The sequence below is a fragment of the Artibeus jamaicensis genome, unplaced genomic scaffold (assembly GCF_021234435.1).
Source record: "Artibeus jamaicensis isolate MK-2021 breed Jamaican fruit bat unplaced genomic scaffold, CSHL_Jam_final scaffold_614, whole genome shotgun sequence".
NCBI lineage: Eukaryota > Metazoa > Chordata > Mammalia > Chiroptera > Phyllostomidae > Artibeus > Artibeus jamaicensis.
This window is the reverse complement of record NW_026522050.1, coordinates 1,706,630-1,727,626: the sequence shown is the minus strand read 5'-3', so window position 1 is coordinate 1,727,626 and position 20,997 is coordinate 1,706,630. Positions and strand designations below refer to the sequence as shown.

At 59.6% G+C, this 20,997-nt stretch overlaps 2 protein-coding genes across 17 annotated transcripts in view; one reads left to right on the top strand and one right to left on the bottom strand.

The window, feature by feature from the left end:
- The first annotated feature begins 2,186 nt into the window (after positions 1–2,186).
- On the top strand, positions 2,187–9,691 carry SLC22A12 (solute carrier family 22 member 12). 4 transcript variants are annotated; one of them, XM_037146407.2, is made up of 11 exons: positions 2,187–2,859; positions 3,556–3,659; positions 4,113–4,267; positions 4,345–4,513; positions 6,126–6,249; positions 6,420–6,535; positions 7,186–7,400; positions 7,896–8,004; positions 8,235–8,438; positions 8,977–9,081; positions 9,527–9,691. In XM_037146407.2, the coding sequence occupies exons 1-10, from the start codon at positions 2,458–2,460 to the stop codon at positions 9,038–9,040; spliced, it is 1,662 nt and encodes a 553-aa protein (XP_037002302.2). In that variant the 5' UTR covers positions 2,187–2,457; the 3' UTR covers positions 9,041–9,081; positions 9,527–9,691. The 4 variants fall into 4 exon arrangements, with proteins under 4 accessions (XP_037002302.2, XP_037002303.2, XP_037002304.2 ...); XM_037146408.2 differs by lacking the exon at positions 9,527–9,691 and adding an exon at positions 9,369–9,520; XM_037146410.2 differs by lacking the exon at positions 2,187–2,859 and adding an exon at positions 3,235–3,325.
- Positions 9,692–13,296: 3,605 nt separating this feature from the next.
- Positions 13,297–20,997, bottom strand: part of NRXN2 (neurexin 2) — a 93,610-nt gene continuing 85,909 nt past the window's right edge. For 8 of the 13 annotated variants that reach the window (XM_037146416.2, XM_037146419.2, XM_037146418.2 and 5 more), the window contains one exon: positions 13,297–14,632. In XM_037146416.2, the coding sequence (XP_037002311.2) occupies positions 14,328–14,632 (305 nt within the window). In that variant the 3' untranslated portion in view covers positions 13,297–14,327. Of the gene's footprint in view, positions 15,218–20,997 lie in introns of all 13 variants that reach the window. The other 5 variants (XM_037146414.2, XM_037146415.2, XM_053659102.1 and 2 more) reach the window with 1 other exon arrangement.

Below are 20,997 nucleotides of genomic sequence, written 5' to 3'. Positions count from 1 at the left end.
CATCTGGCCCACCCACTGCTCCCCAGCAAGCCTGCCAGCCTCGGCCCTCGAGGGTGTCCACCTGCCCGCCCAGAGGGCAGTTCTAGTCCTCACCCATGTGCCAGCGGGACGTCACCGTTTCGGACGCTCTGCTCTCTGTCACTGGGGACGTCAGCGCAGCCCTGGGTACTACCTCTCCGGCTTTGCCTGCACAGCCTTTTTGGCTGGATCCTCAACTTCCTGAGCCCCCCAAGTGGAGATGAGGCCCCGGCTGGTGGGCCGGTTGGAGCGTCGTCCCATACATAGAGGTTCCAGTTTTGATCCCTTGTCGCGGCACTCATCTAAGGCTGCGGGTTCGGTCCCAGGTGCAGACACGGACAGAAAAGAACTGCTTGATGCTCTTCTCTTGCACTGATGTCTCTCTCTTTCCCTCCTCTGTCCCTTCCACTCTCTCCAAAAAGCACTGAGCAAATGGCCTTAGGTGACGATAAAATAAACTAAATAAAGAAAAACAAACATCGGAGACCAAGGGCCCAGTATGAAGTCTCGTAGCTGCTGGGTGAGCTCACCCAGACCTGGACTGGAAAGTGCCTCTGGGCTCTCAGAATGCCCAGTCCGCACCCCCCCACCCCGCGCCCGCCCCCCAGAGACTGGCTGGCTCCCGACGCACCCCTCCCCGTGGCTAACAGCCACGTCAGTCTCACCACGTGCAAAAGCAGACCATCGACTCCCCTCACCCTGCTTCTGTCCCCACCCATGTCCCCAGCAGGAGGCCGTCCTTTTGTTCCCCTCCCAGAACTCACGTCCAACCCACTCGAACCAACACACCCCGAGTGTGGGCACCTCTCCCCGCCCGCGGCCCTGCTGCCCTGCCCGAGCCCCGTCTTCTCTCCCGGGAGCACACACCGCCGCCAGGGGCGCTCTCGCACCAGCCCCTTCCCGGGGTGCTCTCCCCCAGAGGTGGGGGGGCGGGGCTGGTTCTCACCCGAGTCGCATCGCCCCGCCCCCTGTACGCATCCGTGTGTGCTGGCCTGGGACGCCTCTACCCGCCTGTCTTCCCGGTCCTTCCTTCGGTCTCACCACTGCAGCGGCGTCTCACGACCCCCGGTGCACACTGGGCACACGCTCACCCCAGGACCTTCCTGCTCGCTCTTCTCTGCCTGGAATGCACTTCACCCGGGCATCTGGGTGCCTGGTCCCCTCACCCACTCAGGTCTCTGCTGATGTCACCTCCAGAGACATCGTCCCTGACTCTACCCCTCTGCCACCCTGCTTCTCTCCACAGAGCGACTGTTTCTATTCAGTACATTGTATCGATTTCACTCCTGGCCTGTGTCCCCTCCCCCACGGGCATGTCCTTCCACAGAGGCCAAGGCAGGGACTTTTCTTGTGTGTCCACTGCTGCTTCTCGGGGTCTAGAGCACAAGCCGGTCCACCTTCACTCAGCAAAACCCCCTGACGAATGAATGAGTCCCCATAATAATAAGAAAAGAGCACAGGACATCCTCCCGGAGACGGAGGGAAGGATCCGGCCGAGAAACGAGAAGGGGGGTGAGGACAGGGAACGGCCCCTTTAGGAACAACCAGATTGCCGTTTGCAGTGACAGGCACAGATTCTGAGGTTACGGTCCCCACGGCGTGGGAAACGAGACTCGGCAGAAGGACTGAGGAGCGGAACGAATTCCACCGGTGAGCTGAACCGGGCGCCGGACCCTGGAGCTGCCCACCTCCCAGCAGGGGCAGGGAGGTTCTGATGACCCCTCAGCTGAGTGTGTAGTAAGTGACTGAGACATCTGCTCCCTCATCCATTTGACCGTACTGACTGCGTGCCTACTGTGTGTCAGGTTGCTCCAGGTCGCTGAGGTACAGCACTGCACAGAATGGGCCACCGTGAGGGAGCTCACGGTGCAGGGCCGGGAAGGAGCTGGATGAGGAGTAATGAGGCTGCCGGGCACCGGGAAGTGCGGCGGCGCAAGGGAAGCCTGCAGCCCCTCGCAGCCCTGGACAGACCCCACAGCCCTCAGAGGCTGTGCTGCTGGCCTGGCCTCCAGCCCACTCAGGGCAGGGTCCTGATGGTCTTTTGCATTTGCTCCCTCAGATCCAGGTTAAACTTTGATGAGGAAATGATTTCTAACCCTCATTCCCCAAGTCCTACCTGGTTACACTTTAATTCCGGTCATGTTGACTTAAGTCTCCACTCACTCCATGTCCCAAATTCATCTTCTCCCTGTGATCCAGGGTCCCCTGCATCTCTGGGGAACTTCCAGGAACTTCAGGGTTATCACACCCAGCCTCAGGTCCCAGGTGCAGCCAATCAGAGTGACCGTGGCTGGGGGGAGCCCCAGAGCGCCTGGCCAGGAGTCAGCGAGGTGGAGGGGCCCTTGCTGCCGCCAGGGAAGCAGGTCCTCGGGGTGGGGTCCTTGGCACTGAGCTAACCGGTGTGACGCAGGAACCTCCTCTGGTCCCCTGAGGAGCTCCATGGCCTTTTCGGAACTCCTGGACCAAGTGGGCAGCCTGGGCTGGTTCCAGGGTCTCCAGACAGTGGCCTTGGTGGTCCCCATCATGTGGCTCAACACTCACAACTTGGTGGACAACTTCTCGGGCGCTGTGCCCAGCCACCGCTGCTGGGTGCCCCTCCTGGACAACAGCACTGCCCAGGCCAGTGGCCCCGAGGCCCTGGGCCCTGAGGCCCTCCTGGCTGTGTCCATCCCACTGGGGCCCAACCACGGGCCCCACCAGTGTCGCCGCTTCCGCCACCCTCAGTGGCAGCTCCTGGACCCCAACGCCACAGCCACCAACTGGAGCGAGGCAGCCACAGAGCCCTGCGTGGACGGCTGGGTCTACGACCGCAGCACCTTCACCTCCACCATTGTGGCCGAGGTAAGGGCCTCCCTGACACCCTCCCCACATCCTGGCACCTTAGAGGCCAAAGTCACCACCCCAAGCTGGCAGGAGTCAGAATGGCCCAGTCCTGGGAGGCCTCTTCACTCGCCATGAGCTTCCAGCCACCCTACTGGCCACATCCCCCTATGGAGGGGTTGGTGGCAGGAAGCAGCCTACAAAGGTCCTGGCTGGTGGAACAGAAGGTGACACTGAGTGGGCACCCAGGGCGCCCCTTCTGTCACTTGTCAGCAGCGGCCTGGGCAGCCCTCTCTCATGCCAGCCATTGCCCCGCTGGTCATAGGGACTCAGGGAATGTTCAAAGATTCCCAGAGGTGATCCCCTGGGGTCATGAGACATGAGAACGTTGGGAGGTGGCCCTTCCCACCAGCAGGAAGGAGCTCTTTGTGCAGAAGCAGAAGGAAGTGGGCAGAGGAACCAGCTCCGGCAAGGCGGGGGAGGTCAGGTGAGGGGAGAGGGCTTGACCCCCGGCAGGAAGGCAAAAGGGAGCCATGGAGGGGCTTAGGCAATGGGTGACAGCTGTCACTGTCCCACAGGGCATGGCCCTACAGCCCTAGAGTCACCTGGTAGACCACCCACACCCGGCTCCCCAGGGCCTCCCCCTCTCACTCCTCTGCTGCCTCCCACCTGGGCCCCCCTTACCTCCTGAGCTCAGCTCCCCCTCTCTCGCACCAGTGGGACCTGGTGTGTGACTCCCAGGTCCTGAAGACCATGTCCCAGTCCATCTTCCTGGCCGGGGTCCTGGTGGGAGCCGCCATCTTTGGCAGAGTCTCTGATAGGTACGTACCTCCCGTCCCTGCCTATTCCACAGGCCCGGTTGGCCTCACCACCCCTTGCTCCTAGATGCTGGTTGTGGGTCTTGCTCCTGCCCCCTCCAGCTGTACAGTGAGCCGGCTTGGACCATCTCTGGGCCTTGACTTCCCCGACTCTCCTCGGGGGCCGTGGAGGGTCTTGCTCTTCTCAAACATTCACTGCTGAAGCCAGCTCAGCCACATGCCTGCCTCCAGCTGCTGCTTGGGTGCTTCTGCTGATGGAGAGCTCATTTCCTGCCCAGACTGCTTCCTGCCCACTTGTGCTCACAAGCCCTGAGTGGATGAAGAATGGGACTCTGGCCCCCGGTGTCATTTTCTCATCCCCTCTGCTCCATGCGCAGGGCGGGCTCTGGTGGGCCAGGCCCTGCGGCCAATGCCATGGCCAGCTGAGGACCTGTCTCCCCAGTGCATGTGTCACAGGTATGGGCGCAGGCTGGTGCTGACCTGGAACTACCTGCTCATGGCCGTGTGGGGCACAGCAGCAGCCTTTGCCCCAACCTTCTCCATGTACTGCCTGTTCCGCTTCCTGGTGGCCATGGGCTCTGCAGGCGTTATGAACAACACTGCCATTCTCAGTAGGTGCCCCTGCCCTGGGGCCAAGCAGGGAAGGCTCTGGAAGGCTCCAGGGATGACCTGTACGGCTTCCTTGCAGTGATGGAGTGGATGTCTGAGCAAGCACGAACCTTGGCGATGACTTTCAACGCCCTGGGCTACAGCTTGGGGATGGTGCTGTTGGCCGCGATGGCCTATGGTCTGCGCGACTGGACGCTGCTGCAGCTGGCCCTCTCTGTCCCCTTCTTCCTCTTCTTTGTGTACTCCTGGTGGGTGTCATCCCGTGCCCCATGCAAGCCTCTACCCAGGGGAGCAGGCAACACTCCTCGGGCTGCAGGGCTGAGGGGGTAACAGGAGCCTGGCACAGGTGGCAGCCTCAGGCCTCGATGGTCACCCACTGGTCCAGGTGTCCAGGATGCGTCTCCTTCATCTTCTCCTCCTGCTCCTCAAGGAAGCTTTCCTCTCCCTTCTGCATCCTTCCCCCCTTCCTTCCCATCACCCTTCATGACCGCTGTCCCCACCATCCTGCTCCCACCCTGCCTGACAGGGTAGGTGCCCGATGTGCCCACAGCTCTCCCTTCAAATGCTGCTGCCCCAAATCCCCTCCTGCCCCACCTTCCCTGGCCACCAGCCTCCTGCTTCCAGCAGCCTGTGTGACATTACCACAATTGGTGTCGCAGCACCAACATGTACCATTTCCTCACCTGCAACTCCCCAGGGCTCCCCAGGGACCCTGGCGTCGGCAGCTGCCCCTCCCACTGGTACTGGAGTCAGTGGCCACGGCTTCCCCTTTCCCTCCCCGCCCTCGGGACCCAGAGGGCACTGGGTCTGGTCAGCTCCACCTCTCCTGGGCACCTCGAATCCTCCCTCAGCCCCCTGTCCTGCAAACTCCAAAGGACCTCAGGGTGCTAGTGGGTGCGATGCAAGTGGCCCCACCCTGCTGCTGCTCCCAGACAAAGCGTGTCTGGCTGCTGACCTGCAGGACCAAAGCCTGGGGGCAGAAGCTGGCTGGGAGTGGTGGGAACCCCAGAGACCTGGGCCAGCTAGGCAGGCAGAACAGGAGGTCTGGACTTGAGGTTGAGGGCATGAGAGCCAGGTTAGTGTGAGAGTCAGGGTCCTGCCGTGGGGATGGGACACCGAATGACACCCAGGCAGTGGCTGCTGTTGTCTCAGCTTGGACAAGAGGGACAAGGTGAGGCAAGGGACATGGGGCCAGTGGAGCACAAGGGCTACTAGGTGACAAGAACTGTGATGAATGGGGAAGGGAGTGGACTGGGGATTTGGGGACCAAAGACCCTGCTCCAGGCTTGAGTCCCAGGCGGGTATGAAGCCATCTGCAGGGAGGGACAAGGGGAGAGGAGCCAGCTCAGGCAGCAAGGTTCAGGCCAGAGCAGGGAGTATGGGGCTGTGTGACCCGTGGGCAGTGCCCAGCCGTGGAGCAAGGGCCCTGGCAGGCCCCTACCTGTGGTGGACTGGCAGGACAGTGCTCCTGAACCACGGGGGTGCGAGAGCAACCGTGCTGCACCCAGGCCCGGCTCCCAAGACAGGCAGGGGAAGGGCCCTGGGGTCAGGAGCCAGGCTGGAAGGGGAGAACAGGGACCCCCAAACTCAACCCAGTGGAGGGAAGAGGGAGAGAGGAGGGAGGAAAGACGGCCTGCTGGGGAAGGAGGGTGGCTGAGTAGCTGTGGCCGCCACATGTCACAGTGCCCTTAGCTGCCCACCCGCTGACCTTACGACACATAGCAGTGAGGCCACCCCCTTGGGCAGAGGGGGAAAGAGGGGCAGTGAGGCTTGTGTAGGCCCAACCTGGGGCTGACAATGCAGCCAGGCCCTGGGGGCCACAGGCAGTGACCCTCCACTTGTCCCTCACCCCCACCCCAGGTGGCTGGCAGAGTCAGCAAGATGGCTCCTCATCACAGGCAGGCTGGAGAAGGGCTTGCGGGAGCTGCAGAGGGTGGCCGCCATCAACGGGAAGAAGGCAGTGCGGGATGCACTGACCAAGGAGGTGAGGCAGGGCAGAGCCTGCCCCCAGGGCTGGACCCTCACACCCACCTCCCCAACCTCACACAGGGCCTCTGGGTGGCCAACCTAAGGCTCCAGGCCCCTAGGATAAGGGCCCCGAGAGCGGGGCTGCCTGGAGCCCCAATGCTGACAGTGCGCTCCCCTCGCCCAAAGGTCTTGCTCTCAGCCCTACAGGAGGAGCTCAGCGTGAGCCAGGCTCCCACCGGCCTAGGCACCCTGCTTTGCACGCCTGGACTGCGCCTCCGCACTTGTGCCTCCACTCTGTGCTGGTAGATGTCCCTCAACCCCCACCCCTCCTGGGCCCCAGCTCAGTGCTGGCAGCCAGGGAACTTGGAATCAAGGCTCTGGCTGGTCCCACTGGCCCGCAGGGGTCCCAGGACAAGCCCTGTGGCCCTGGCACCTCTATCAGTCGGGCAGGCCAGCCCAAGGGAGCTCAGGTGGCAGAGAGTCCGTGCAGGAGTAGTAAGGAGCCCTCGAACCACAGGCAGAGCCGAACAGCCCAGGACGCTGAGGAAGCAGTCAGAGAACGCACTCCCACCAGCGCTGGGAGGGCCCCAGGAGGAGGAGGGGCACCCCCAAGCCCCGGAGTCAGGGCCACCCAACAGAGACTGAAACCACCCAGGCTCCAAAGGAGTGGAGATGCGGCTGTGGAGGGGACGGAGCCACTGCCTGAGAGCACATCTAGGAGACTGAGGGAGGAATATGAAGGCTCCTCCCCTTGTCCCGCCTCCAGCCTCCCATCAGTGCCTTCCATTGGCCAATTATAATGAGAGGCAGCATGACAAAGCACCCTGGGAAATGTAGTCTGCAGAGACCACCCTCCGCCGTACGGAGCCCACAGCGGGAGGAGAGGGTGTGACGACCATCCAGCCATTGAACAGCTCACTCCTCAGCCGGATTCCACCTGTCCCACCCCCAGGTTTGCCTTTGGCTTCACCTTCTATGGCCTGGCCTTGGACCTGCAGACCCTGGACAGCAACATCTTCCTGTTCCAGGTCCTCATTGGCGTCCTTGACATTCCAGCCAAGATAGGTTCCCTGATGCTGCTGAGGTGTGTGGGCCGCCGCACCATACAGGCAGCATCTCTGGTGCTGGCAGGGCTCTGCATCCTGGCCAACGTGCTGGTGCCCCTCGGTGAGCAGACAGGCCTGGGGCACATCACTGCCACCATAGGCACCCACCCAGGGAGGGGGTGCGTGCTGAGCCACGACCTGTGACCTCTTGCTCCCTCCTCAGAGGATGCCATTCCAGAACAGGGACCCAGTTAGGCAGGAGGCTACAGGGACGACTAGGAGAGGTGGTGGTGGCCTGTCCTGGGCACTGGGAGCAGGGATAGAGTGGGGCGGTGCCATGGTGGCACTGTGAAGATAAAATAAGACCTCAGAGATGGACACTGGAGATGGGGGCAGCGTCAGGGAGGACTTCTGGATTCTGGCTCTGGCTGTCTTCGTGGGGAGCAGATTGGGGGCATCAGAGAAAGTGGCTATGAGGTCACTTAGGACATGGTGCCTGTGTAAGGTCTGGGGACACCCAAACGGAGGTGACTCACAGACATTGAAAGGTCAGGGAGAGCTTTCATCTGACCCTTGGCCCCCACCCCCATCCCTACTAACACTGTCTCTACTACAGAGATGAGGTACCTGCGTTCAGCCCTAGCCGTGCTGGGGCTTGAGTGTATAGGTGTCGCCTTCACCTGCATCACTATCTACAGTGGGGAGCTCTTCCCCACTGTGCTCAGGTGAGGCTGTGCCTGGGCCCAAGAAGGGGGCTTCCCTGGGCTGGGACGGCATGGTGGGGTCGTGTCCCCAGACCTAGATGTCTGTGCCTCGTGCCTCTCTTCCCTGTGGTCTCGGGGATGGCTGCCCATGTGTCCCAGCCTGACCCTGGACAGACTAGGGCTGGCCAGAGTGGGAGGTCCGGGCCATGAGCAGGCAGAGTGGCCCCTCACAAGTACACCTGTGCCAACAGGATGACCGCGTTGGGCCTGGGCCAGGTCGCGGCCCGCGGGGGAGCCATGCTGGGGCCTCTGATGCGGCTGCTGGGCAAACACCACCCCACACTGCCCCTGCTGGTGTACGGGACTGTGCCTGTGCTGAGTGGCCTGACTGCACTGCTGCTGCCCGAGACCCAGAGCCTGCCACTGCCTGATACCATCCAAGATGTGCAGAACCAGTGAGTGGGCCCAGCCCTGGGACCAACATCTTCTCCCTCTGGAGAATCCCAGAGGGGGGGGGGGTGGCCTGGCCACCCTCCCCCATCACTGGACAGAAGTAGAGGCGCAGAGAGGGATAGGATTGTCTGAGAATCATGCAGCACTGCTTTGAGAGAGTGGAGGCCTAGGCCCGGGTCTCCCAGCTGACAGTGTGGAGTGTGAACCCTGCTCTTTGTTCCACCATTGGAGTCCCTAATGGCCCAACCACCCCCAGCTCCACCTTGGGAGAGGTCAGGGGGAAAAGAGTATAGCCCTATGTAAGATGGAGAGCCCAGGGCGCGATGGCCATTGCTGGGTGTCCTCAGTGACCCAGACTCTATTACTAAAACCCCCATGTCACTGCCCCACCCGCCCTCCATGGTATGCTTGGGGGGCTTGGGCAGCTCGGTCCTGGGCCCCTGAGAGCAGCAGTGTCTCTGAGTCCTCAGAATGGTTCAGGTGTGAGGTCAGGGGGCGCTGCACCTCGAGACCCAACCCCTTGCTGTCTTTCCCGAACAGGGCAGTGAAGAAGGCAACAGCCCGCACCCGGAAGCATCCTGTTGTGAAATCCACGCAGTTTTAATCTCCCCTCAAGAAGAACTTTCTGTCCTCTGCAGAAGGCAGGTGAGCAAAGGACTCAATTTTCAGCCCGGCCTCTTCCTGTCTGAGGAGGTGCCTTCAACACACTAAGGGAGAAGGATGGTGTGGTGGACAGGGGCCACCTAGCCCTCACTCTCACTGCAAAGAGGAGCTAGGCCCAGGTCTGGGAGGGTCCTGCCTGTGCCCCCTAAGCTCCCCACTCTTGCTGCCCCGGCTTGAGGCAGATCATCCCCCATGGTCATGACCTCCCCAGCTTCTCTACATTATAGGCCTGAGGGCTCTGCACAGGTACTGTGATCTTGGCCCCTCAGGTTCACCACAAGGTGGCTCTGGACCCCTCAGGCCTCTCCATATTCCAGCCACGCTGCGAGTCCTGTCTGCACCCATATCTTGTCCCTGGAATCCCCTTTGCCACCTTCTCTACAGTTCTACTCAGTCTCCTAAACCCAGGCCAATGTCCTCATCCCAGGAACCCGAGGCCCAGCCCGAGGATAGAATGGAACCTGTACCCACAGCTGGGGCCACATGCCTGTGTCCCACACCGCCAACCTGGGAGCCCCCAGAGGGTTGAGATGTCCTCAGCTGCCACACAGAGCCAGCAGAGGATCATCGGTGGGAGGGTGGAAAGAGGGTGTGAATAAAGGAACAAAGGACTGGCCCTCGCCGACTATTCGATCAGCCCAGTGAATGCCCAGGTACAGGTCCCTTGCTGGCATGGCCCTTTCCCAGGCCATAGAGTCCACCTGGGCTGCTGCCCTTTCCGGCCCCTGTGGTGGGCCAGGCACCACACTGGGCACATCAGGCTCTCATCTCATTTCATCTTCTCCTGAATCCTTCCAGGTAGACTTTGCCCTTTTTCACAGAGGGGAAACTGAGGCTCAGGGACACTGACTGCCCGTGACACACAGGTAGGAAGGGGCAGAATCAGGAATCAGCCCTGGTCTTCAGGTCTCCAGAGCCTGTCTGTGGCCACAACACCCCCCGGCCTGCAGTCAGGCCTTACCATCCCTCTCAGGACGAGCGAGGCCGCTGCAGGGTCCTCTGGCAGCACGTCAGGGAATCACCACGCAGGGCCTCAGGCAGGACGGAGCAGGCTCCAGAGGCCCCCTCTACCAGCTAACAGGTGCGGCTGCAGGCAGGAACCCCTGCTGCCCTGTGGGATCCCCACCGGCCGTGTCCAGTAGCTCTTGGCCCCGGGGCCTGTGTCACTGCTGCCAGGCACCTCAGCAGAGGGTTGCACATTTCCACGTGCACACACAGACTGGTCATAAGCACATACGTGTGCACACATAAGACAGTTGATGGGAAAATAGAATAGAGCTCCTTGTTCCCTTCCCCCCGGGGAGACAGGGTCACTCCCTGACCTGGCCCAGCAGCTGGAGCCCCAGGGCCTCTGGGGGTTATCTCCTTTAGTCACCTGCCTATGGCCAGCCCTCTGGGAAGACCCCTGGACTGAGGTTGTCCCAGCCCACCCTAGACTTTCCACCTTTGCCTACTGCCCAGCTGAGCCCCAGACGTCTTTCCTACCCTTACTCGGCATTCCTGGAACTCCAGGGTGTCCAGAAGCTTCCAGAAGGCAGAATCCAGGGCTGATGAGAGATGGCTCCTCCTCTCCCCTGGAGTGTACTCAGGCTCACCAGAGGGTCAGAGGGGCCTTGCTCCTGGCCCTTCCAGATAGTCACAATCTTCCGGGACCCAGAGCCCTGCCCTTCTGGGGCTACTAGAGGGTATCATCACATGGCAGAGTGGGCACCCTGTGAAGGGAGGCCAGTCCTGCCTGGGTGGCTGCCACAGGCCTGCTTTACAGCTGGGTGCTGCCACCTGAATGGCAGGCCTTCACCTGGGACACACCCTCTCTTTCAGTGCCTGCCACAGGGAGGTCCTAGCCCCAGGAGCTACTGGAGAATGAAGGGGCCAAGGGGACTGGGTATGGGGAAGAAGAACCCATGGTCTGTCCCTCCCATGGTGGTGGAGGCCTCAGGCAGTGAGGGCAGACACATGACTCAGGCCAGTAGATCACCCAGGAGGGTGTGCGCAGAGGGGCACTGCTGGGCACCTCAGGCTCCATGCCCACCTGTAGGAGGGGGACCTCCCACCAGAGGAGCCCAGCACTGGCCAAGCACGGCCAGGGCAGGTCTGCAAGGTCAGACTTCAGCCAGACTTCACTTCAAGCTGCTTCCCCACACCCTGTCCTTGGTCCCCCCGAGGTAGAACCCCTGACACATTCCTGTAAGTGCTGTCAAGGAGCGGAGTGCCTGGACAGGCGGTGGTCCAGCCGCCGCCAGGCCCTGCTTGCACCCTCGTGGGGGTCACTGCCAGGCCAGCCAGAACCCGAGGACTCAGCTTAGGCCCAGCTGAGTTCAACGTCAGATGCCTAAGACAAAGGAGCTGAGACTAAGGGGACCATCTCTTACAGATGGGTAAACTGAGTCAATGGCAGGGTCCAGGACTCTTTCTTCTTACAACTAAGTCTTTGAGTGACAGGCACTCTTAGCCTCCTGACACAGAGAACTGGAGCAGTTCTCACAGAGAACACAGCCACACGGCTGCGGGCGGGACGGGCCTGTCCTTCCAACGCCTGCACGGCCGCTCGGTCTGGACCCCTATTTCTAACAGACTGTTTGGGGCTATTCTAAAAGTTTATTTTATTTCTTTTAAAAATATTTATCTATTTTTAGAGGGAGGGAAAGGAGGGAGAGACACATCAATGTGTGGTTGCCTCTCGCATGCCCCGCACAGGGGATCCAGCCCACAACCCAGTCATGTGCCCTGACTGGGAATCGAACTGGAGCCCCTTTGGTTCGCAGGCCAGTGCTCAATCTACTGAGCTACACCAGCCAGGGATAGAAATTTCTTAAATAAGCATGTTCCTTCCCTTCTTGACACCAAAGAACTACTGACTGCCTGTTTTTATTTTCTTTGGCTTGTGGTGTTAAGGAGAGAGGGCAGCAACAGAGGATGCAGGGGCAGGGCCGTCACCTGCACCAGGACAGGACATTCCAGCAAGACTGCCCCAAGTCAGGGCTCCTGTCAGGCTTCCACAGGCACTAGAGCTCACTTGACCTTGGGGGTGCCAACCTCAGGCTCCACGACTGTGAGCAGTGAGGGAATCAGGGTACCAGAGCCTCCCCCAGCCAGGGTGGCTGGTTTAGGAAGGCAAGGAGAAGACAAAACCATGGAAATCCACACCCCGGGCAACTGGGGGTGGACCACTCCGCTTTCCTTGATAGGACTCTGGAGGAGGGCTCAAGGACCTCTGGGGCCACGCCCCATAGTGGGGTGGGTCCCAAGACAAAAGCCTCATCTTAGGATGGAAGGAGAAAGGGGGTGATGAGCCAACCCGGCTGGGCTGCTGCAGGCAGGGGCCTGGGAGGTATCTAAGGCTCGGGAACTGGGAAATGCCAGCAGAGCCGCCTCAGATGGAAGCTCAGGAAACTGACTCAAGCAGTGAAAGGTGATGGCCAGTTAAGAGCACAAGAAAGCAGAGCCCAGAGGGGAGGTAAGCGTCTCCCACCCCCAGCAGAAGGCAAAGGAGATCTGAGTGTTCAGTGCGCGGTGACCCATCACCACCTCCAGGGAGCACAGACCGCCCGCACACTCGGGTCCTCACCTCCAACCCCACCTGTAGAGTCCCTGCTCCTTGTGACCAAGAGGCTTAATGCAGAGCCCTCTCAGCTCGTCCGCTCCCCTTCGCCTGTCTAGTTTCTCCACGAAAGAGCAAACACCTGGGGGTGAGGCTGCTTTCACCTGTGGCCCCAGGGACTGCCATGGTCAGCCAGAGTGGACAGGGAGGTTGTGGTGGGGGAGGACAGACCTCTAGAGATGTGAAAGGAGCAGAGACCCCGGAGTTAGGCAGAACTGGGGACAAATCTGGATTCGGCTGCTGATTCACCCACCTTGAGACCATGGCGAGCCCCTGGTGCTCTTGCCACCAGGTGTAACTCTGCCTCTCCCAAGAGCTGTCAGCACGACTAGGGGGCAACACGATCCTCCTGCCTCTGGGGCTTTGTCTCCATTCACAGAAGCTAAGGTCCTCAGGTGGGTGGGTCGACCCAACTAGGAACAGAGACTGGCCTTCCCCCATCCTCAGTGACGAGGAGACAAAGACAGTTTGCCCCTTGGAGCCCAAAGCCATGCTCAGCCCAAAAGGTTGGGGGGCTACTTACCAACTCATGGGCCCAGAGGCAGGACCACTGTCCCAGCAGCTCCCACCCTGAACAAACTGCACAGGACCGTTGGGTTTGGAAAGTTTTTGTTTTCTTTTCCCACACATTTCTGGGGTTGGGGTGTTTTCCAAGACTCAGACACATTAACAAAGAGAAAAAATTGGGGGAGCAGGGAGCCCGTGGGCAGAGAAGTGACCCCAGCAGTCCGAGGGCAATGCCTCGCTCTCTCTCCCCTGCTGCTGGCGCCCACCGGGTGCCCCAGGCTGCTGCTCACGGTATCTAGATTATTTGTCTTTAATATATATCTGCATTTGCCTTTCCCCTCCCCCCACCCCCCGCCCCCCACCCCCGCTCCTCCAGCAGTTCCCCCAGCAATGCACGTTGCCCGGCGGCTCACAACAGAACAGGCTTCCCCAAGCCCAAGCCCCTTCCTTGGACTGCACCAGGAAGGCACCTCCCCCAGTGGGCGGGGCCCGGGCGCTCTCGGGGGGCGCCTGCTGCCCCGCCCCCTCCCTCGCTGGGCGCTCGCCCACCCTCCCCCCCTTCTCCCGCGGACTCTGGAAACCCAAAGGGAGAAACCAGACACACACAAAAAAAGAAGTGGGAAGGAGGATGGGGCAGAGAGACTGCAAGCCTGGGGTGGGGACTGGAGGGCTTGGAAGAGAAGGAAGGCAGGAGGGACAGAGGGAGGAAAAAGAAAAGTTGAGGAAAATTAACAGGACAAGCAGTGGACACTTTACAAAACCCCCGGCCTTCCTTCCCGCCCAACCCCACCAAAATAAAACTACTCCCTTTAAAAAAATAAATCAACCCAGGGCTGTGAGCACGTGCCCTGCCCAGGAGCGCAGAGCGGAGAGGGACAGCCAGCCCCACGACTGACGGTGCCGCCACCCCAAACGGCAGGAGGAAAGGGATGAGCACGGGGTTTTCCTTTCCTTTCTTTCTTTCCTTTTTTTTTTTTTTTTTTTTTGCGTTTCCTCTTCGTGAGAGAAGTCTGAGGCAGCCACGGAGTGGGGCCCCAGAGCCCCGGCAGGGAGAGGACCGCACCCTACTCCCGGGCCCTCCCGGAAGGGACAGCTGGCAGTGGGACGAGGTGCCCGGGGCTCAGACGTAATACTCCTTGTCTTTGTTCTTCTTGGCCTTGCTGGGCGTCTTGGGGGCCGCCGGGGCCTTCTCCTTCACCACCGCCCCATTGCTCTGGGCCGAGTTACTGATGTAGTTCCGGCTCTGGTCGACCTGGTAGGAGCCCTCGTCGCGGTTGCGGTACTTGTACATGGCATAGAGGAGGATGAGGATGCAGAGCGCCGCGGCCGCCACGATGCCCACCACCATGCCCGTGGTGCTGCTGGACTCCCGGATCACCTCCACTGCGCCCGGCGGTCCCCGTTCCCCAGGCCCCGTGGGGTTGGCTGTGGGTAGATGGGGGAAGCCGGGGGCAGAGGTCACACCAGGGCGCAGGGGAGGGGGCCTCCGTGGCTCGAAGGACGTGGGGGCCCCGGGCCCCACGGGTGGGTTCTCCAGCAGGGGCTGCAGCGGGTCTCGGTGGTTCATTTTGCCCGCTGGCAGGTTGGGGGCTGGGGCAGAAGGGGCTAGCAGCACCCCAGGGGCGCCTGTGGCCCCATCTGTCCTGAGGTTGGGCCGGGGAGCGGGTTTTCGGGGTGAGAGGAGGGTGGTGCGGTCCGTGACCAGGGGGAAGGTGGTGTAAAAGTCCTCGTCGTCCGTGGGGGGGAGGCTGGAGTCAAAGACCTCCCCGGAGGCAAAGCCCGAGGCCTCGATGGGCTCCTCGCAGTCGCTGTCGTCCTGCTCGGCCTGGCACGGGCCCCCGGCGGAGGGTGGGCGGCGGGCAGAGGGCGGGGGCAGGGTGTCTTGAGTCGCGCCCACGCCCGTGAGGAAGGGGTAGAAGGTGGGGGGTGGGGGCACGAAGGGGGATCGGGTAGCCACGGGAGGGGGGTCTAGGGAGTCCTCCGTGATAATGGGCAATATTAACTCTCCTCCTAGAACAAGAGACAGAAGAGAAAAGAGAGGGCGTCAGCGCAGGCCGGGGCGCAAGTGGCCGCCACAGAGAGAGAAACAACAGCCTCACACACCCAAATCGGTTCCAATTGGCTTTGGCGGAGACTAGAGCGGGCCAGGCCCGCCCGCCAGCCGGCCGCAGCACTGCGCTTTAAGCGGGCAGCGGCTGGATGCCCTGGGCACCCCACGCACGGGCTCTGTGGCTCTCTGGGTTTTGGTCTTTTGATTGTCTTAAGAAACCAAAAGGAACAGAAAGGAAAGGAAATAGAAAAGAAACGGAAAAAAAAACTCTACTGTTTTAAGGCTTTAAAAACAGATAACGAGAGCAGCATTTAAACAAACCTAACAACAATATCTTTTAGGGTTTTTTTCTAGATATTTCTTTTTTTGCTTTTGTTTTTTCTTTTGTTTTTAAAAAAGAAGATAGCATACCACGGAATTCAGGCAACTTACATCAACAAATAGGCCGTGTGATTTTAGCATGAAGAAAAAAATTACAAACAGAGCTGTGTAAGCGGGTTCTCCCGGAAAAAATAAGAAAAAACAACTTTTCTGTACCACGTTTTCTGTCTATCTGATATCTCCCTCCCTCACTCTTCTCTCCCTGGACATCTGGCTGCCTCCTGAATACTCTCCTCCCTCACTTGTGCCCTCTCCCCCTCGAGAAACTAACAGCACTGAAATTTGCGGTGCAGGGTGGTGTTGAGGAGCGGCCACCACCACCTGGTGTCAGCGTGCAGAGCAGGGGGCAGTGGGAAGAGGTGCATGAAGGTGGCTATGTATCGCTACAGGGGTGAGACGACTTGGGAGGGGATGGTCATGGGAGGGAGCTTTGAAGGCCACCTGCAGGTCGGCCATGAGGGCAGGAGAAACTGAAGGTGGGAGGTGACAAGGTCTATGAGGAAGAGTAGACACGGAGGAGACAGACACACTGAAGGAGAACCTTGTCCCGCGGGACTGTGGGGAGGGTGGGGAGAAGCCATGTAGAGGCAGGGCGGTGGGGCAGAGCAGGGAGTGAGTGAAGGAAGCGGGCAGGGACACACGACTCCTGAGTTATCCCTAACTCCCCAACATTCTCCTTCTTCACCCTCCACCTCTGACCCCCACTGACTCCCCCCTCCCCCTCCCCAGAACCCCCATGGGCCGCCAGGACCTGGCCAGGGCTTGACTGCCTCTGGCCCTCTTATTGTTAAAACAATAATAAAACAACGGAAAGAAGAAGAAAGCAAAAAAAGAAAAAAATACATACACAGCCATCTGGGAAGGAAGCACTTGATCATATAGGGCCCAAGGGAACTAGTGGGGAGGGGTTCGGGGGCATTAGGTCTCCTCCCTCCCTGGGTCTGATGACTGGGAACCCTGTGGCAGAAACTGCATTTCCCATCAGCCCCAAAGGGTGAGAACTGCAACTCCCATTAGCTTTTGGAGGGGTGTAGACCACAATCCCCATCAGCCCCTGAGTCAACAAATACAAGTCCCATTGGGACAGTGCCCCCGCCCCACTCTCAAACCAAAGTACTGCGACCCACTAGTGTTGGGTAGAAGGGAGCTGGAGCCCAGTTCTAGAAGGCCGGAAGTTTTCTCCCTAGCTCTCCCTCCAGCAGAGTCCAAGCCCTGCCCCCATCCGAGTGCTCCCCCCTAGTCTCTGCAGGGGGCGGCCTCCGCGGCTCTGTAGTAAGCACGGCTCTGCTGGGTCCTGACTGCCCGGTCCTGCCTGCCCCGCTGCAGCCAGCCTCCAACCCCACACTGCTTCCTCCCTGCCACTCACACACCTCACCACGATACCACGATACCACGGCTACTGAAACCCCACGCTGCCTTCCTTCCCTGACAATCACTCCAGGGGCCCTGGGCTCTGTTGCAAGCAAGTCACACACAGCATGGGGTGCTGGGATTCCTGGGGTCCAGGAAACGTCAAGCAAGCTTGCCCCAGTGAGGACCTAGCAGAGCCTGCAGGAGAGACTCCTCACTGCAAAAGTCCAACTGAGGGGCTCCCCCTCCCACTGGGCATTTGGGAGTACAGCCCCACAAAGTTGTTGGTGCAGGGACCCCAGGTCCAGCTCCATACCACAGGTGCACATCGGGATGGGGTGCCCCTGGGAATCTGACAGGGACTACAGACAGCCTCCCTCCCTCCCCCTACTTCAGACAGCTGCGGCATTTGGGAAACAGGTGCACTAATCACAGGTGCCACCACCCCCTGCTCTGAAATGGAATGCCAGTGCATGCACCAGGCCCACTTACTGGAGCTCCATTCTGGCCAAGGAGAGCACCAGCCACTCCTGAGCAGCTCCCCTTCCCCAGCCCCCCTGCCTCTTGCTAGCCCAGCAAGCTGAGCCCTTTCTGTCTTTAGGGAACAGAAGACCGGTGACTGGAACTCCACCCATGAATCCCATTCCCACCCAAACAAGGCATATCTAGCTCCCACAGGGGTGTCTAGAACTGAGGCTGAGTGTCGGGGACTAAGTCCTTAACCACTGGGTTCCCCACCCAGGTTATGAGGGCCAGAAGGCCACTAGCCCACAGGGCATCACGTGCAAATGAGCAAAAAGGTGGCTTCTGGACTTAGTCTCAGCCCTGCAGATGCACAACTTGGTGAACAGCAGCTCTGTGCACAACTGGAAAACGGTCTTTTGTCCTCCTGGGGGACACAGCCCCACCCCTCCAGGGCCCAGGACACGGGGCTTGGCAAGCAGGCACCGGCTAGATTTCAGCCCTTACTCACCTTTTCCAGCAGAGAACAACCTGTGTAATTGTGTGGCTTGACCAGAAGGATGGTGCCCCTCCCCACCCTGAAACACCAATACAGCAAGGGCACCCACCAAGGGGGACTCAAGGTCAGAGACAGAGATACTTGTGTGTGCACGTACACACCCCTCAGGGCCTGCTCCTGCGCACCTGGGGGCACATCTCTAAGCATGTGCATACACGAACCTCGATGGGTCTAAGCATGTGAATGCACGTCAGCGAGTCTGAGCAGACACATGTGCAAGTGAACCGCTGGCTCAGAGCTCATGTGTGCAGGTGTGGATGCGCCACTGAGCACACATAAGCATGCCACCAAGGGTCTGTGCCCACGCCGTGTGCCTCTGGGTACCTCTTTCCTCACTCATTTTCTTTTCTCCTGGGCAACAAAGACTATATTTCCCAGATTCCCTTGCAATTTGGTGTGGCCATACGACTGAGCAGTGGGCAGTACTGGCCCTTAAAAGCCTCTGTGTTCAATCCTCCATGCTCTTTCTTCTCCTTTCAGTGAATGTGCAAACTACCTGTTAAAAATGGAGGAGCCACCAAACAGGAGTGCAGGTTCTCAAAGCACACCTGAGGCAGAGCACCTGCTGATCAGGAGCACCTAGGTAGGGCTTCACCTGAGCGAGAAGCTCCCGCTGGTATTTGAGGGCTGTCACAGGGACAAATATACTCTAATACAAACACCACTCCAGATGGGAGGGCCACCAAAACCTGTGGCACTCGTGTAACAACCCAAGGAGACGGATCTGGCCCCGGACAGATGAAGAACCACCTAATGCAGTGGCAGGACATGTAGAGGCTGAGGCACCAAGGAAAGTGACAGCAAAGTCAGGGAGGCATCGTTAGCTCTCACTTTCTGCTTCGTGTAACATATTGCGAGAAAGAGACATAGCTGGGCAAGAAGTGGTGGGGAGGCAAAGAGGAAGGGATAGAAGGAGCCCAGAAATGGCGGCCTGCAAGTGTCCAGAGAGCCACTGCTTCCAAACCCCAGGTTGTAAGACAAAGATCGAAAAAGGCTTTGAGGGACAGCGGCCCAGTGAACCCCCCACATGAGCAAGGGGCTCAGCCTTGCCACGGAATCAGATCAAAGGTGTGGCCTCCTCCCCACCATTTCAAATGTGCTCAGGATGGTCACCAGTGAATTGAGACAGGCATGGGAGCAGAGAAACAGGAAATCAGCTGGCTGGGGAGTTGTGTCTAGGAGAGAACCCGGGGTGCAGTTACTTGGACTGCTTGAACCTTTAAATAACACTGGGGCCCCAAATACGGATGAGCAGGAATGGGCTGGCAGCACGATAGGACCCTCAAAGAGGACACTTTTCCGACACCAACTTCAGAGGTGGACAAGGAGAGTGAAGACCAGAAAGAACCTTGCAGAGGACAGCAACAGGGCCCCAGAGGGGGCTCTTCCCAGACCGCAGAGGCAGGTTTGAGGACAAAACTGCCCAGGGCGGGGGCAGGGCCTCGTGCCCTGGGTGCTCCATGCTGGGTGACTTCTCCCACTCTAGCAACTAGGAGCCGCACATCTTCTGTCCTTCCCTTCTTTGAATGAGAGGTTTATTGTGCGTTTGCCTGTGGCCCACTGCTGTATTTTGGGTGTGTGCTGGGCTGTGCAAGCAGTGACATCCACTGTCCTTTCAGTTCGAGTCTCCAGGCCACACAGGGGTGCCCAGGAGCCAGGTCTGAGCCTGATGGAGTGGCGGCCATCCCCCAGGCATCCTCACCTTTGGGAGCGCAGCTCTGACTAGGCGGGGTTTTGGGTGTCTCCCTTGGGGAGGGGTGGGTGAGCTCCGTGGGAGGGAGGAAGAAGGGAATGGGTACTGGTGATCGAAAAACTAGACTGCTGCAAAGAAGTCACTAGCTGGTCACCATAACAGTTTCCGCTTCTTCCTGGGACGCAGCAAGGCCATTCCTCCCGGCCTTCCTGGAAGGTAGGTGGTGGCCCGGTGGCTGGGCTCCGAAGGGCAGAAATCAGTGAGAACAGCGCACACCTCCCAGGCCTGTTCCATAAAACCGCCTCTTTGTGACCCTCCCCGTTCACTCCCTCCCAGCACAGTTGAGGAAGTCACCATGTAAAGATTATACATCTCTTTCAAGATGGAAAGAGGCTGGGCGCTGAGTCAGCACATGGGGAAGAGATGCCCACCACTCAGGAGCACTTACATATAACTGTGTGAAGGGGAAATAAATTTGTGTGTTAAACCACAGATGCTGTGGGGCTACTGTCACAGAACTAGTGTCCCGAGACACTCCAGAATCGGCACACATCGGAGCCTCTGCGAATCTGGGCTGAATGTGAGTCCGAGCAAACATAGCAACGGGTCCACTGTCTACAGAACCCAGCCTGAGCGCGCCGGAGCACCCCACGCATGTGCGTGGGAGCAGTGCTCAGGAGGGACATGCACATATGGGCAGTCCATGAGGCTCCTCCTGTGGGTCTAGCCACACACGGGCTCACGTGAATCTGAAGAGTTGTGTGTACTCACCTGTGTGTACTGTCGTGCGTTTCGCTGGGTCTGAACGCAGGAATGTGAGCTGAGAGTCTGTGACTGTGTGTGCCCTCCCACATGCAGCCACACGGGCACCTCCGAGCAAATGCTTAGGTGCAACAGTAGCCGTGTGGGCTTTGTAGACGTGTGTGGCCGGGGGACTATCTATGTGCACGCCTGCCTTGAGGGGTCCGAGTGTGTGTGCTCTGAGCTCATATGTGCAGGTCTGGGCACACCGAGCCTGCCTGAGAGGTGTAGCTCACTTCTGTGAGAATGAGCATGGTCCTGGTACCTGGGGACATCCCTTTGAGGATGTGTGTGCATGTCTTGGTGACTGTGAACATATATGTGTGGGGGACTGTGGGTCTGAGTGCAAGGGGATGCTTGGGTGGAGCTGTGACACACACACTTGTGACCCTGAGCACAGGCTTACACATTCCTGAACCCCAATTTGTGCACGCATGCATCCCTACCTTGCACATGGCTGACCTGAGCATGTGCACATGCATCTGTAACTCTAG